At 47.1% G+C, this 15,423-nt stretch overlaps 2 protein-coding genes across 19 annotated transcripts in view; one reads left to right on the top strand and one right to left on the bottom strand.

The window, feature by feature from the left end:
• cdk11b (cyclin dependent kinase 11B) overlaps window positions 1–679 on the top strand; it is a 50,004-nt gene extending 49,325 nt beyond the window's left edge. For all 18 annotated transcript variants that reach the window (XM_085967473.1, XM_085967472.1, XM_085967481.1 and 15 more), the window contains one exon: window positions 279–679. In XM_085967473.1, the coding sequence (XP_085823599.1) occupies window positions 279–371 (93 nt within the window). In that variant the 3' untranslated portion in view covers window positions 372–679. The remainder of the gene's footprint in view (window positions 1–278) is intronic.
• Window positions 680–7,800: 7,121 nt separating this feature from the next.
• The window catches only part of mmp23ba (matrix metallopeptidase 23ba), a 50,536-nt gene continuing 42,913 nt past the window's right edge, over window positions 7,801–15,423 (bottom strand). Inside the window, exon 8 of the mRNA XM_085967471.1 lies at window positions 7,801–8,215. Coding sequence (XP_085823597.1) covers window positions 8,041–8,215 — 175 coding nt within the window. The 3' untranslated portion in view covers window positions 7,801–8,040. The remainder of the gene's footprint in view (window positions 8,216–15,423) is intronic.

Raw genomic sequence — 15,423 nt, 5'->3', positions numbered from 1 at the left:
CACAGTGCTGTTAGGGAGGGAGTTCTAGGATTTTGACCCAGCGACGATGAAGGAACGGCGATACATTGCCAAGTCAGAGTGGTGGTGTTCCCAAGCACCTGCTGCCCTTGTCCTCTAGGTGGAAGAGGTCGCAGGTTTGGGAGGTGCTGCTGAAGAAGCCTTGGCGAGTTGCTGCAGTGCATCTTGTAAAGAAACAAGGTGGGAAAGGAGGTGAAGTGAAACAGGTGCTTTTTAAACAGGTTTTATTTTATTTATTTGCAAACTCTTTCCTTTTACAGGGAGATGATGACTTGAAAGACACTGGCTTCCATCTAACCACCACAAACCAGGGAGCCTCTGCTGCCGGTCCTGGCTTCAGCCTGAAGTTCTAATGCACTGACTTTTTATCTGAAGGTACAGGAATGAAGGACAATTCAGTAGCTAAAGGATGCCCTTCACGTTTGGTATCTCGTTTTATAGCGGACATTGCGCTGTATTTCTGGTACAACGTCGCAGGTCAACAAGCTTCACCTATCAGGTTTTTTTTACGCTTTTAAACTATCCATTTGTAAAATGTAAAATAATTCAATCAAGTCATTTGCAATGTGGAAAATAATTGTTAAACTTGACTGGTCAAAGTGGAATATTTTGTGTACGTGTAGAGTTTTGGTAAACTTAAAAATAAACTCCAATAAAAGTACATGTTATTTTCTGATGTGTTAGATTAGCTGAACTGAGTTTAGATTTCAGCTAGAGTACAGAAGGTTATTTTTTCAATGTATTAATCCCTGCTACACGGATAGTGTATCAGAGGGTGGTGAATCTTTGGAATTCTCTACCCCAGAGGGCTGTGGAGGCTCAGTCGTTGAGTATATTCAAGACAAAGATCGATAGATTTTTGAATATTAAGGGAATGAAGGGATATGGGGATAGTGCAGGAAAGTGGCGATGAGGTAGAAGATCAGCCATGATCTTATTGAATGGCGGAGCAGGCTCGAGGGGCCGAATGGCCGACTCCTGCTCCTATTTCTTATGTTCTTAACATCACGTAGTGATTTCTTTTAGGTAGCTTTCCATGCTGAGCTAATTGCCTCTTGTGAAAGATACAGATTAGACGAGGGTCCAGGTGGGCCACCTGAACCAAAGCTTTAGCTGCACTGATACCTTTTTATTGTTATGTGTACGGTCATACCTTTTCTTGACTATTTAAAAAAAATGCATTTCTGGCATATTGCAGGTGGGCAGTTGTAATTTGCAAAGATCTAGAAGATAGCAGGAAAGATTTTTTTTTTAAACTGACTAAATGGTTTGTCCATTCATGTGCAGGTAAAGTGGCCTTATTCGTGTGAAATGTCTACTTTCCTATGGGCTATTGTCTATTTTACAACATATTTAGTGTAAAACAGAAATCTAGACTACGATCATTTTCCGACTTGATAACACATTCTAACTATACAACTTGTTTTCAATTGAGTTAAATTGCAAATCAAGCATTCCTGAATAATTTAAAGTGCAAAACCTACCGTTACAAAACTAAACTTGGGAATACAATCATTGGGTTATTTATAAAGTTATCAGAAGCTCATTACCTTTTACCTATGTATGTGGATTGGGCTGACATGTACAGGACAGGGAGAACTATAAGTCAACCAGAGGAAGACCAAAAAATGGATGAAATGAAAAGACGGGACATGAGAAGAATATAGTCAAAAATATAAAGGATAAAAAAATGTTCTTTAAGTATATCAGGCGCAAGAGAAGGGTACAGAGGGACATTGGACTGGTACCAGTGACTGAGGAGGTGGTGTCTACAGAATTACTAACTCATTATTTTGTAGGAAGTCACACAACAACAGCTTTATTTGAAATCACAAGCTCCGAAAGCTTGTGATTTCAAATAAAGCTGTTGGACTATAACCTGGTGTTGTGTGACTTACATTTGTCCATCCCAGTCCAACACGGCATCTCCACATCATGGCTCATTATTTTGTGGCTGAAAGGGGAATACTCAAGCTGAGCGTATAAGGGAGGCAACAAACTGGAAACCTTTAATAAGGATTAGGAAGTTGAAGGTAAACAAGGCTTCAAGACTCTCGGCAATTTGCCCACTGAGGCAGTTGGCTGAGGAGATTGCAAATCCCGTAACCAATATCTTTCAAAGCTCATTGACTGTTGTAATGTCCCAATAGATTGGGAAATAATTGTTATCCATCCTTAAAAAGGGGGCAAGTGATGAACCATCAAATGACGGACCCGAGCTTTGCTTCAAGTGTGGTAAAAATGGGCGAGACTTGTATGAGGGACCATCTGGAAGGATCAGGTCTGATTAATGATTGCCAGGATGGATTCTGAAAGGGTAGGCATGTCCTATCCGTTTACTGGATTTATTTGAGGGGGTTACAGATGTGGTGAAGCAGTGGATTCATGAAGGCATTTGACACTGTCCCACTTACCCACAGCAACTTGTATTTATATAGCGCCTTTAACGTAGTAAAACGTCCCAAGGTACTTCACAGGAGTATTACAAGACAAAAAATTTGACACCGAGCCATGTAAGGAGAAATTAGGGCAGTTGGTCAAAGAGGTAGGTTTTAGGGAGCAAAGAAAGGCGGAGAGGTTTAGGGAGAGAATTCCAGAGCTTGGGGCCCAGGCAACAGAAGGCACGGCCGCCATTGGCTGAGTGATTATAATCGGGGGTGCCCAAGAGTGCAGAATTAGAGGAGCGCAGATATCTGGGGGGGGGGGGGCGGGGGGTTGTGGGGCTGAAGGATATTACAGAGATAGGGAGGGGCGAGGCTATGGAGGGATTTGAAAACAAGGATTTTGAAATCGCGGCGTTGCTTAACCGGGAGCCAGTGTAGGCCAGCGAGCACAGAGGTGATGAGTGAACGGGACTTGGTACGAGTTGGGGCACGGGCAGTCGAGTTTTGGATGACCTGAAGTTTATGTAGGGTAGAATGTGGGAGGCCAGCCAGGAGTGCGTTGGAATAGTGAAGTCTAGAGGTAACAAAGGCATGGATGAGGGTTTCAGCAGCAGATGAGCTGAGGCGGGGCGGAGACGGGCGATGTTACGGAGGTGGAAATAGGCGGTCTTAGTTATGCTGCGGATATGTGGTCAGAAGCTCATTTCAGGGTCAAATATGACACCAAGGTTGCGAACAGTCTGGTTCAGCCTCAGACAGATGTTAGGGAGAGGGATGGATTCAGTGGCCAGGGAACGGATTTTGTGGCTGGGACCAAAAATAATGACTTCAGTCTTCCCAATATTTAATTGGAGAAAATTTCTGCTCATCCAGAACTGACAATTTAGACACCGTGGAGAGGTCGAGAGAAGAGGTGGTGAGGTAGAGCTGGGTGTCGTCAGCGTACATGTGGAAACTGACGCTGTGTTTTCGGATGATGTCGCCAAGGGGCAACATGTAGATGAGAAATAGGAGGGGCCAAGGATAGATCCTTGGGGGACACCAGAGGTAACGATGCGGGAGCGGGAAGAGAAGCCGTTGCAGGTGATTCTCTGGCTACGATTAGATAGATAAGAATGGAACCAGGCGAGTGCAGTCCCACCCAGCTGGACGACCGTGATGAGGCAGTGGAAGGCAGACTGATTCACATGGTGTGTGGCCATGGGGATAAGTGATGAAGTATTAGCCTGGATTGTTGTGTGGCTGAAAGATAAACAGCAAATGGAGTGGGGAAAATGTATTGGTGTAGAAAGCAGTTGCCAGTGGAGTTCAATGTAGAGGCAGCTGTTTATAATTTTTGTAAATAGTTCATGAGTACAGAATATTGTTCATGGTGTATAACATTACAGATAACACCAAACTGGGTGCAGTAACCAATGAGAGATAATCCAAAGAGATCCTGGCAAGGCTAGGTTAATGGGCAGATAGAGCTCAACATGGGTAAGTGTAAAGTCATTAGGTAGAAGAGGCAAGGTTGTGGATTAAATATTAAATGGAAACATGCTTGAGGTAACTGCACAAGAGCGATCTGGAGGTTTTGGTGGACAGATTGTTAAAACTGTTTTGTATTCGCAGTCGATGAAGGAAGCAAATAAAATGGGAGGCTTAACTAATGATGTGATTTGTAAATCAAAGGAGGTGATGTTGAAGTTGTATCTGGTCTCGGTGATGCTACATCTGGAGTACTGTCTTCAGTTCCGGTACAGTAAAGCTGTAGAATTATTGGAAGGAATCCACAGGGTGGTCACAAAACTGAATCCTGAAATTAGAGGGCTCAGAATTGAGAGAAAGAAGATGTCTACCCTGGGCTACATTCTTGAGGGACTTGATAGAGGTCTTTTTAAGAATTTCGCCACCGTCGTCCAGCTGGGAGGGACTGCACTCACCTGGTTCCATTCTTATCTATCTCATCGTAGCCAGAGAATCACCTGCAACGGCTTCTCTTCCCGCTCCCGCATCGTTACCTCTGGTGTGCCCCAAGGATCTATCGTTGGCCCCCTCCTATTTCTCATCATCTCTTCTGTTGAGCACAGGATTCAAAGACTAGGGTTCACAGTTTAAAGTTAAGGGGGTAAAAATTGGACCTTGTTGCGCACATTTTATGCCGATAAAACGGACGCAATGAGCGCTAATTTCAGGGATCAATGTCCCATGCCTGAAAGACCCTGCTCGAACAGACTTTAGGTCCCTTACCTATGTAAATGAGGAGCCCTAGGCCCCTTTGCTAGCACCATCATGTCTGGTCATCACTGTAGAGATTAACACAAAAATAATTAATCTGGTTTGTCATCTACTTTAACTTGTTACAGTAATGTGGTAGTTGGATATAAACTGTTACATCTACTCCACTGATGACCATTTAATTCAAACCCAATTTTCTAATGATGTGACCTAGCAATTGCTGAGATACCAATTTGTTATACATTGTTATTTGAGGTTCTAAGCTTTAAGAAAAAAAATTACTTAGTTTTGTCTGACTTCTGCATTCCTTGCTATTATGCACTGATCTCCTGCCTTGGACAACGTACTTTTTCTAGGATCAAGACAAATTTAAGTATGAAATTCTGGAATGCATATCCCATGGCTAGGGATAGGTAGGGCTTTGTCTGTCCAAAGACAATCAACGCCTGACTTTCAATCTCTTTATATGTGAACACGGAACCAAGATCCCAAATACCATCCAACAGTCCAAAGGTAAAGTGCAACCCATTATAAAGAGGTCTATGATTATTTATGTCTGACAAGCTACTGTGGAAACCATATCTCGCTAATGGATGCAAGGAAGACCACTCATCCAGGACCTGAAACTGTTGACATCTGATGAATTTTCGGTAAGGGACTACAGATCCTGCAGCCCCTATCATTAGGCTTCTGCTGATTGACCTGAACCATGGCAGAAGGCTTGGGTGTCTGTGAATTGGTCCTCGGAGTAGAAGTGTTTTGCTCCTGGAATCTTCCCTTTGATGTTGTGGGACGGATGTAATGCTTCATCAAGTCGATCCAATATGCATGAATATTTGCATTTTCTGGGTGGCTGGCCCATTGGTCATCGCTGACATGGTAGTTGTCTAAGTGGTACATATTAATCTCAATAAATGGTATGGCATTTTGTGAAGATTTCCTGGTCATAAAGTCCCATTATTCTCTGGTTATATGAACTGCTGCCATTTCTTTTGGTTTGCGGGGGGGCGGATAAGTGAAATTATCCGATGGCCCTGTATCTTACAGTAGTGGCTTTGTAGCTGACTGATTTTTTGGCATATATAAAAAAAACTTCTATTTTCTAAAATGTTAGTGCCATCATAGTATACGCAGGCTACTAAGATATAGATGGCCCATAGTGGGGGAAGCAAATCTCTGCTGTTTTTACTTAGCTTTTAATTCAGTGATTGTGTCGCAAGTTCTATGCTGCTCCAGTTTCTAGTGGACGTCTAAGAGATTTGGGTGTCACAAATTTAATTGAATCACTGCTAGTTGGAGACCAAACTTGAAGACAGTACTCCAGATGTGGCTTCATCAAGGCCAATCAAAAAGGCTAATGGAATGTTGGCTTTTATCTCTCGGGCTGGAATAAAAAGGGGAGAAAGTTGTGCTTCAGTTGTGGTGAGCCTTGATCAGATCCCCTCTGGAGTAACTGTGTTCAGTTTTGGGCACTGCATCTCAGAAAGGATATATTGTCCTTGAAGGAAGTACAGCGCCGATTCACCAGAATTGTACTGGTTAAAGGGTTACATTATGAGGACATGTTTCATAAACTTGGCTTGTTTTCCCTTGAGAATAGAAGCTTGAGCAGTGAACTAATCAAAGTGTTAAAATTATAAAAGGATTTGAGAAGGTAGCTAAAGACGATCTATTTCCTCTGGTGGGGGAATCCTTCAAAATGGTTTTATAAAATTTTGTCAACCTTTCCAAAGGCTGTAAGGGAAATGAAGTGGCAGACACAAAACAAATCTTAACCATTCATTGTGTGAAAAAGTTTTCCCTCATGTCGCCTCTGGTTCTTTTGCCAATCACCTTGGGATCGATTTTAACTCGGGTGCGGGCAATTGTCGGGTTCCCCGAATTTCGTGATTTCCCACACGAATCTAAATGGTTGTGTGAGATTGATGCAATTTTAACTCAATTGGCCAATTGGTTTCCAACATGTGGGAAGCCTTTGCAAATGGGTTTTTCATGACTGCAAGTCCCCTCCAATGATGTCATCATTGCTGCTGCATTTAAGGTCCACAGCAAGCCTTGCTTCCTCTGCAGGCTTCCAAGCTTTCCCCTTATGATGGCACAGGAGCCTGCAGGAACAATGGCCAGCGGGAGGGCAAGAGCTGCACCTAAATTTGATGAGGCATCACTGCAGGTATTGTTGGATGGGGCTAGGGCCCACAGGGAGGTCCTGTAACCTTCAGGGAGGAAGAGGCCTCCCAGTCAGACCAAGGCTGTGTGGCTACAGGTGGCTGGGGAAGTCAACTCCTTGGGGCGCAGTGCAGGAAAAGATTCCATGACCCCCTTCACACTGGAAAAGTAAGTACTGTATGATGTTTCCATCACCCTCAATCTGATCCTCCACATCCATGCACCCTTAGCCATTCCCCCTCTCTGCTCACATTCACCTAACTATTTGACCATGCAGCCCTCACACTTTGAATACAACACACAGGGAGGGTCCTTGGTCTTGCAACCTCACTCCATCTTTGTCTCCCTCATTGCAGGAGAAGAGAGCTCACAACAGGAGAGAGTGAGCCAGGATGGGAGGAAGCCGTCCTGATACAGACGGAAGGCGGGAAGAGTGAGTAAGTAAAGGAAGGCGGGTGTGATGGAAGGAAGGAGTAACGGAAGGAAGAGGGAAGGTAGGAGGGGGTAAAGGAAGGAGTGAGTGGTGGGAGTAAAGGAGTGCGGGAAGGAAGGCGGGAGTAAAAGAAGGAAGGGAGTAGAAAGGAAGGAGTCAATAAAGGAAAGTAAAGGAGTAGAAGGCGGGAAGGAAGGGGTAGAAGGAAGAGTAAAGGGAAGGTAGGAAGGAGTGAGTAAAAGAAGGAAGGCAGGGGTGATGGAAGGAACTTAGGACCTAGGCAGCTGAAGGCACGTACTCTCCCACTGAGATGAAGTCGATTCTTGCACTTTCCAGTGATGAATAGTCTGCATTAGGTGGGAAGGTTTAGTTCTGATGGCCTTATTGCTAGATCATTTGAGAAGCTCCCCTCACTCTTAAATACCTTTAAAAAAAATTACACATCCCTTTTTTGGATAGCCATCTATTGGGAGTAACAGTACTCTGCCTGTGGACAAACCAACACACACCTTGAATTCCTGGCCTTTGAGGAAAAACTAGACATCAGATACGTTTAAGAATATAGCCTTCAGTTAAACATTTAGTCACATTGGTCAGTCAGAATTTAATGTATCCTTAAAGTTAACTGTACAATATATTCAAACCCGTTTATAGCATAAACAGAATTACACATCGACAAACCCGGCTCGGAATACACACTACCATACAAATGCTGGTTCGGTATCTTTATAAAATGCAGTAAATCATTACATACTTCTAACCCACTCACAATATATTTTAGCAAGTTATTACAGACTTCCTTTAATCAGTTTAAACAGCTTATTCTTTAACCACTACCTGCCAGGAGTATTTTGTGAGGATTTTGCCTTTTTTCTTCACCATGCACATGTAGGTTCCTTCATTGATTGCATTGGCGATGATGCTGAGCTTATTGCCCTTCATGGTGATGTACCCAGGATATGAAAACTCTAATTGTTCGCCATCTTTGTACCAGCTGAAAAGAAATTGGCGTTCATGAATCTGTACAGGTGTCAATCAGCAGCTTACAGAGATAGACACGCACGCTCGCCCATCCACTTGCATAAAAACTTCTTTTGGATGAGATATTAAACCGAGGCCCTGTCTTCTCCCTCAGGTGGACGTAAAAGATCCCATAGCACTATTTTGAAGGGGAGTTCTGTGCTAGAGTTTCCACTTCTGCGCACTCCTGTCAGCAATCATCCACCCATTCACTTTAACAGATGGAAAATCGACGGCTGCTGAGTGCAGAAGCAGAAAACCCTGGGAATTATGAGCAATGCCCAGGAAGATGCGCTGGTTTATTAAATCATTTTTATTTTGATGGAGAATGAGTGAGCCTTTGGCCGAGTGGCAGCAGTCCCGGCGAGTGGACCAGCTCCAAATACTGGGTTCCAGCGGGATTACTCGCTTCTGTTGGGTGTGGGTGGCCCCCCCCTCCTCATTGTATGGGTTGTGGGAGCCCATAAAACCCTCGCGCCATCGAGGACTAACCAGCCTATCAATAGGCTGCTATAAAGATAGTTACGCACAATCAATGTTCCCATTAGCCTGTGCAGCTGGTTCACCAGCTTTTAATGGAAAAACCGCACATGCACAGAAATTTGAATGGGCCGCGCACCCAAAAAAAATCAGAGGGAACATTAGCCACAACCTGTCAAGACTGTTAATCAGCCTGTAAATCCTTCCCACTGTAGATGCGAAAACAATATTTTGATGGAGGTGGTACAGAGAGAGGCGAGTCCAGAGCCACTGGAAGATAGCAGGGCAATGGGGGTTAATAAAACCCACAGGAAGGGACACATGGAATTTTACAGGCAGCTCCAAACCTAACCAGCAGGTGGTGCTAATTCAACAACAACTACTTGTATTTATATAGCACCTTTAAAGTAGTAAAAACGTCCCAAGGCGCTCCACAGGAGTATTAAAAGACACAAAAAAATTTGGCACCGAGGAGAAATTAGGGCAGATGACGAAAAGCTGGGTCAGAGGGAGGTTTTAAGGAGCGTCCTAAAGGAGGAGAGAGAGGCGGAGAGGTTTAGGCAGGGAATTCCAGAGCTCAGGGCCCAGGCAACAGAAGGCACGGCCACCAATGGTTGAGCGATTATAATCAGGGATGTTCAAGAGGGCAGAATTAGAGGAGCACAGATATCTTGGGGGGGGGGGGTGTGGTTGTGGGGCTGGAGGAGATTAGAGAGAGAGGGAGGGGCGAGGCCGTGGAGGGATTTGAAAACAAGGATGAGAATTTTGAAATCGAGGCGTTGCTTAACCGAGAGCCAATGTAGGTCAGCGAGCACAGGGGTGATAGCTGAATGGGACTTGGTGCAAGTTAGGACACGGGCAGCCGAGTTTTGGATGACCTCAAGTTTACGTCGGGTAGAATGTGGGAGGCCAGCCAGGAGTGTGTTGGAATAGTCAAGTCTAGAGGTAACAAAGGCATGGATGAGGGTTTCAGCAGCGGATGAGCTGAGGCAGGGGCGGAGACGGGTGATGTTACGGAGGTGGAAATAGGTGGTCTTTGTTATGCTGCGGATATGCGGTCAGAAGCTAATTTCAGGGTCGAATATGCCACCAAGGTTGCGAACAGTGTGGTTCAGCCTCAGACAGATGTCAGGGAGAGGGATGGAGTCAGTGGCCAGGGAACGGAGTTTGTGGCGGGGACCGAAAACAATGGCTTCGGTCTTCCCAATATTTAATTGGAGAAAATTTCTGCTCATCCAGAACTGGATGTCGGACAAGCAGTCTGACAATTTAGAGAGCGTGGCGGGGTCGAGAGAAGTGGTGGTGAGGTAGAGCTGGTTGTCGTCAGCGTACATGTGGAAACTGACGCTGTGTTTTCGGATGATGTCGCCAAGGGGCAACATGTAGATAGTATCGTTAGGGGGATAGATAGAGTTCTTTGCAGCCGAGAGCGAGAGTCCCGAAGGCTGTGTTGCCTGCCCGGTGCCAGGGTTAACGACATCTCCTCTGGCGGTAGCGATGTCCCCGATGTGGACTTCCTTGGGAAGACAAACATTTTCTCATGAGGGGTGGCGTTAGTGGCAGTGCAGAGCAGTGACCGAATAGAGTGGAGCGCATCGGGGAGCACATCCTGCCAGCGGGAGGTTGGAAGGCCCCTAGACTTTAAGGCTAGCAGGGCGGCCTTCCAAACTGTCGCATTTTCTCTTTCCACCTGTCCGTTCCCCCGGGGGTTGTAACTGGTGGTCCTGCTTGTGGCAATACCCCTAGTTAGCAGGTACTGACGGAGTTCGTCGCTCATAAACGATGAGCCCCGGTCGCTATGGATATAGCTGGGGAAACCGAACAGGGTGAAGAGGTCGTTCAGACATTTAATGACCGTGGCACTGGTCATGTCCGGGCAGGGGATGGCAAACGGGAGTACTCATCAATAATATTGAGGAAGTACACATTGCGGTCGGAGGAGGGGAGAGGCCCTTTAAAATCAGCGCTCGAAGGGGCGAGTGGCTTTTATCAGGTGGGCCCTGTCTGGTCTATAAAAGTGCGGTTTGCACTCAGCGCAGACTTGGCAGTTCCTGGTCATGGTCCTGACCTCCTCAATAGAGTAAGGCAGGTTGCGGGCCTTGATGAAGTGGAAGAACCTGGTGACCCCCGGGTGACAGAGGTCATTGTGGAGGGCCCGCAGTCTATCGATCTGCGCGCTGGCGCAGGTGCCACGCAATAGTGCATCCGGGGGTTCATTGAGCTTCCCGGGCCGGTACAAGATCTCGTAATTGTAGGTGGAAAGTTCGATTCTCCACCTCAAGATCTTGTCATTTTTGATTTTGCCCCTCTGCTTGTTGTTAAACATGAAAGCAACTGAACGTTGGTCAGTGAGCAGGGTAAATCGTTTTCCGGCCAGGTAGTGCCTCCAATGACGCACAGCCTCCACAATCGCCTGGGCCTCCTTCTCAACAGCGGAGTGTCTGGTCTCCGGGCCTTGGAGGGTTCGTGAAAAGGCCACGGGTCTCCCCGCCTGATTGAGGGTAGCGGCCAGGGCAAAGTCGGACGCGTCGCTTTCCACCTGGAAGGGGATGGATTCGTCCACTGCGTGCATGGTGGCTTTGGCAATGTCTTCCTTGATACGGTGGAAGGCTAAGCGGGCCTCTGCCGTCAAGGGAAAAGAGGTGGACTTGATCAGCGGATGGGCCTTGTCCGCATAGTAGGGGACCCACTGGGCATAATAGGAGAAAAACCCTAGGCACCTCTTCAGGGCCTTGAGGCAGTGGGGCAGTGGGAGTTCCATAAGGGGACGCATCCGGTCGGGGTCGATGACTCCGTGTTCCACAACACAGCCAAGGATGGCGAGGCGGTTTGTGCGGAATATGCACTTCTCCTTGTTATATGTCAGGTTCAGGAGTTGGGCGGTGCGGAGGAATTTTTCGAGGTTTGCGTCATGGTCCTGCAAGTCACGGCCGCAGATGGTCACATTGTCCAGATATGGGAAAGTGGCCTGCAACGCATTTTGATCTACCATCCGGTCCATCTCCCTTTGGAAGACGGAGACCCCGTTGGTGACGCCAAAGGAAACCCTAAGGAAGTGGTAGAGGCGGCCATTTGCCTCAAAGGCAGTATACTGGCGGTCCTCAGGGCGGATAGGGAGCTGGTGGTACGTTAATTTCAGGTCAATGGTCGAGAAGACGCGGTACTGCGCGATCTGGTTGACCATATCAGCTATGCGGGGGAGTGGGTAGGCGTCCAGCAGGGTGTAGCGATTTATTGTCTGGCTGTAGTCGATGACCAGGCGCTGCTTCTCGCCGGTCTTAACGACCACAACCTGGGCTCGCCAGGGGCTGGTGCTGCCCTCAATAATCCCTTCCTTCAGGAGCCGCTCCACTTCGGTTTTAATGAAAACCCTGGCCCCGGCACTGTATCGCCTGCTCTTTGTGGCGATGGGCTTACAGTCGGGGGTGAGGTTAGCAAACAGTGGGGGGGGTGACTCTGAGTGTGGAGAGGTTGCACCTGGTGCGCGGCAGGCAATTTGGGAGCTGCTGGCTGCGGACTGTGAGTGGGGGTAGGGGTCCACCGTACGCCATCGTAACACTTTTAAGGTGGCACTGAAAATCTAACCCCAGCAGGATGGCAGCGCAGAGGTCGGGCAGGACCAGAAGTTTAAAATGATCATACACGGTCCCGTCTACTACGAGTGTCACTACGCAGTAGCCGCCGATGTCCGCCGACTGGGACTCGGAGGCCATAGAAATCCGCTGGTGCGCAGGCAGGACTGGGAGAGAGCAACGCCGCACCGTGTCGGGGTGGATGAAGCTCTCCGTGCTCCCAGAGTCAAAAAGGCAGATTGTATCGTGGCCATTTACCTTAATGTCCATTGTGGAACTGGCCAGCTGGTGCGGTCTCGCTTCGTCCAGTGTAACGGATGCCAGCGTAGGGGTCGGTGTGTCGCTGCGGGTATCAGATGAGGCGGTGTTGGGGGCCTGCTGCGTTCCGGCTGTCGTCCAAGATGGCGGCGTCCATGATCCCCATGTGGCTGGAGGCGTCCAAAATGGCTGCTGTACCGGTGGTTCGCACATGGCCGGGGATGCCCAAGATGGCGGCCCGCATGGCCCACACGCGGCGCTGCTGGGGTTCAGGGTGGCTTTGGCCCTGCAGACGTTAGCGTAGTGTCCCTTCTTCCCGCAGCCCGAGCAGATCGCGTTTTTCGCCGGGCAGCGCGCTCTGGGGTGTTTTGCCTGGCCACAGAAGTAGCATTTCTGGCCTTGGGACACTGCTGCGGTAGTTGGGCCGTTGCTGGGGTGGCACGGCGCTATGAGGCGGTCCTACCGTGTCCCAGGCTGTCATTCCCCGCGGCGTCCACGGTGCAGAGGAGTAGGCATCCATGCCCCGGTAGGCTGCATCCAATGATAGTGCGAGTTCAGAGGCCTTGTTGAGGTCGAGGTCACTCTGCTCCAACAGTCGCTGTCGGGTGTAATTGGATCTGTGGCCCGCTACAAAAGCATCCCGGATAAGTTCCTCTGTGTACACGGCGGCCTTTACATCCTTACAACCACAGGCCCGGCCAAGCACAGACAGTGCCTGAAGGTATTCCACGGTCGATTCCCCAGGTGGTTGTTTACGACTCCCCAGAAGGTGCCTGGCGTACACTTCGTTCACTGGGCGCGTGTACTGGTCCTTGAGGAGCTTGATAGCGTCCGCGTACGAGGTCGCGTCTTGGATGACCGAGTACACTCGGTGGTTCACTTTGGAGGTCAGGACATCCAGTTTGTCCTTGTCTGATTTGATTGCTGCGGAGGCGGTCAGGAATTTTTCGAAACACTTAAGCCAGTGAGTAAACTTGGTGGATGAGTCCGCCTCCTGATGATCTAAGTCCAGGCATGCTGGTGTGAGGATCTTCTCCATTATAAAAATTTTGTTAACAAAATTGATGCGCTATCAATTACTCATAAAAGACTGAGAGTTAAGAGAGTAACTAAAGGTTTTTATTAACAAAAGAATGAAGGTCTGCCTCGAGTGGTCGACCGGTCCAGAAATACAAAGGGCTGGGGAGCAGTCACCTTTATACTAGGACTTGTGGGAGGAGTCAGCCGCGGCATGTCCAGGCATGTACACAGTGGAATACAAACAGTGGTTTACCACACTCTGGACTGGAGAGAAACTTGGAGTGGGAGGGGGAGGATCCAGTTGTCGTGGTCCATGTTGGTACCAACGACATAGATAGGACAAGGAAGGAGGTTCTGCTGAGGGAGTTTGAGCAGCTAGGGGCCAAATTAAAAAGCAGAACCACAAGGGTAATAATCTCTGGATTACTACCTGAGCCACGAGCGAATTTGGCTAGGACAAATAAAATTAGAGAGTTAAATGCGTGGCTCAAAGACTGGTGTGGGAGAAATGGGTTTTGCTTCCTGGGACACTGGCACCAGTACTGGGGCAGGAGGGAGCTGTTCCGTTGGGACGGGCTTCACTTGGCCAGTGCTGGGACTAGAGTCCTGGCGGATCATATAACTAGGGCTGTAGAGAGGGCTTTAAACTAACAAGTGGGGGGGAGGTTCCTAGAGAGCAAATAATAAAAATGACAACAGAGAAGGTAATAGACTTAGGTAGCAGTGGGTAAATTAAAAACCAGAGCGTGTCAGGAAGGGGCAGAATGTATGGAGTAAAAGGTAAAGTAATAAGGGCAAAAGCAGGAACTAAGTGTCACAAAACATCTTTGAAAGTTCTCTATCTGAATGCACGTAGCATTCGTAACAAAATAGATGAGTTAATGGCACAAATAACTACATATGGGTATGATCTTGTGGCCATTACAGAAACATGGCTGCAGGGTGACAATGCCTGGGAATTAAACATACCAGGTTATTTAACGATCAGGAAGGACAGGCAGGAAGGAAGGGGAGGTGGGGTGGCTATGTTAATAAAGGAAGGAATCACTGTAATACAGAGAAATGATATTGGGTCAAAAGATCAGGATAATGAAACAGTTTGGGTGGAGGTAAGGAATAATAAGGGGAAAAAAACACTAGTGGGCGTAGTCTATAGGCCTCCGAACAGTGGCAACTCTGTTGGACAGAGTATCAATCAGGAAATAGTTGAGGCTTGTAATAAGGGAACATCTATAATTATGGGGGATTTCAACTATCATATTAATTGGACAAATCAAATTGGGCAGAGCAGCCTTGAGGATGAGTTCATTGAGTGTATTAGGGATGGGTTTCTTGAGCAGTATGTAACTGAAGACCAGGGGGCAAGCAACCTTAGATCTGGTCCTGTGTAACGAGACAGGATTAATTAAAAATGTCCTAGTAAAGGATCCCCTTGGAATGAGTGACCATAACATGGTTGAATTCCATATTCAATTAGAGGGTGAGAAGGTTGGATCTCAAACAAGCGTGCTAAGCTTGAATAAAGGAGACTATGAAGGTATGAGAGCGGAATTGAGTAGAGTGGATTGGGAAAATAGATTAAAGGGTAAGACGATACATGATCAGTGGTGTACATTTAAGGAGTTATTTTACAACTTCCAAAAAATATATATTCCACTGAGAAGAAAAGCGTGTAAAAGAAAAGACAGCCATCCGTGGCTAAGTAAAGAAATTAAGGATAGTATTCGACTAAAAACAAGGGCATATAAGGTAGCCAAATCTAGTGGGAGGATAGAGGATTGGGAAAACTTTAAAAGACAGCAAAAAATAACAAAAAGATTGATTAAGAAAGGGAAGATAGATTATGAAAGTA

This window comes from Somniosus microcephalus, chromosome 25, assembly GCF_052327205.1.
Source record: "Somniosus microcephalus isolate GS21.2 chromosome 25, FLI_Smic_1.0, whole genome shotgun sequence".
Lineage (NCBI taxonomy): Eukaryota > Metazoa > Chordata > Chondrichthyes > Squaliformes > Somniosidae > Somniosus > Somniosus microcephalus.
This window is presented reverse-complemented; position numbering and strand designations above follow the sequence as displayed.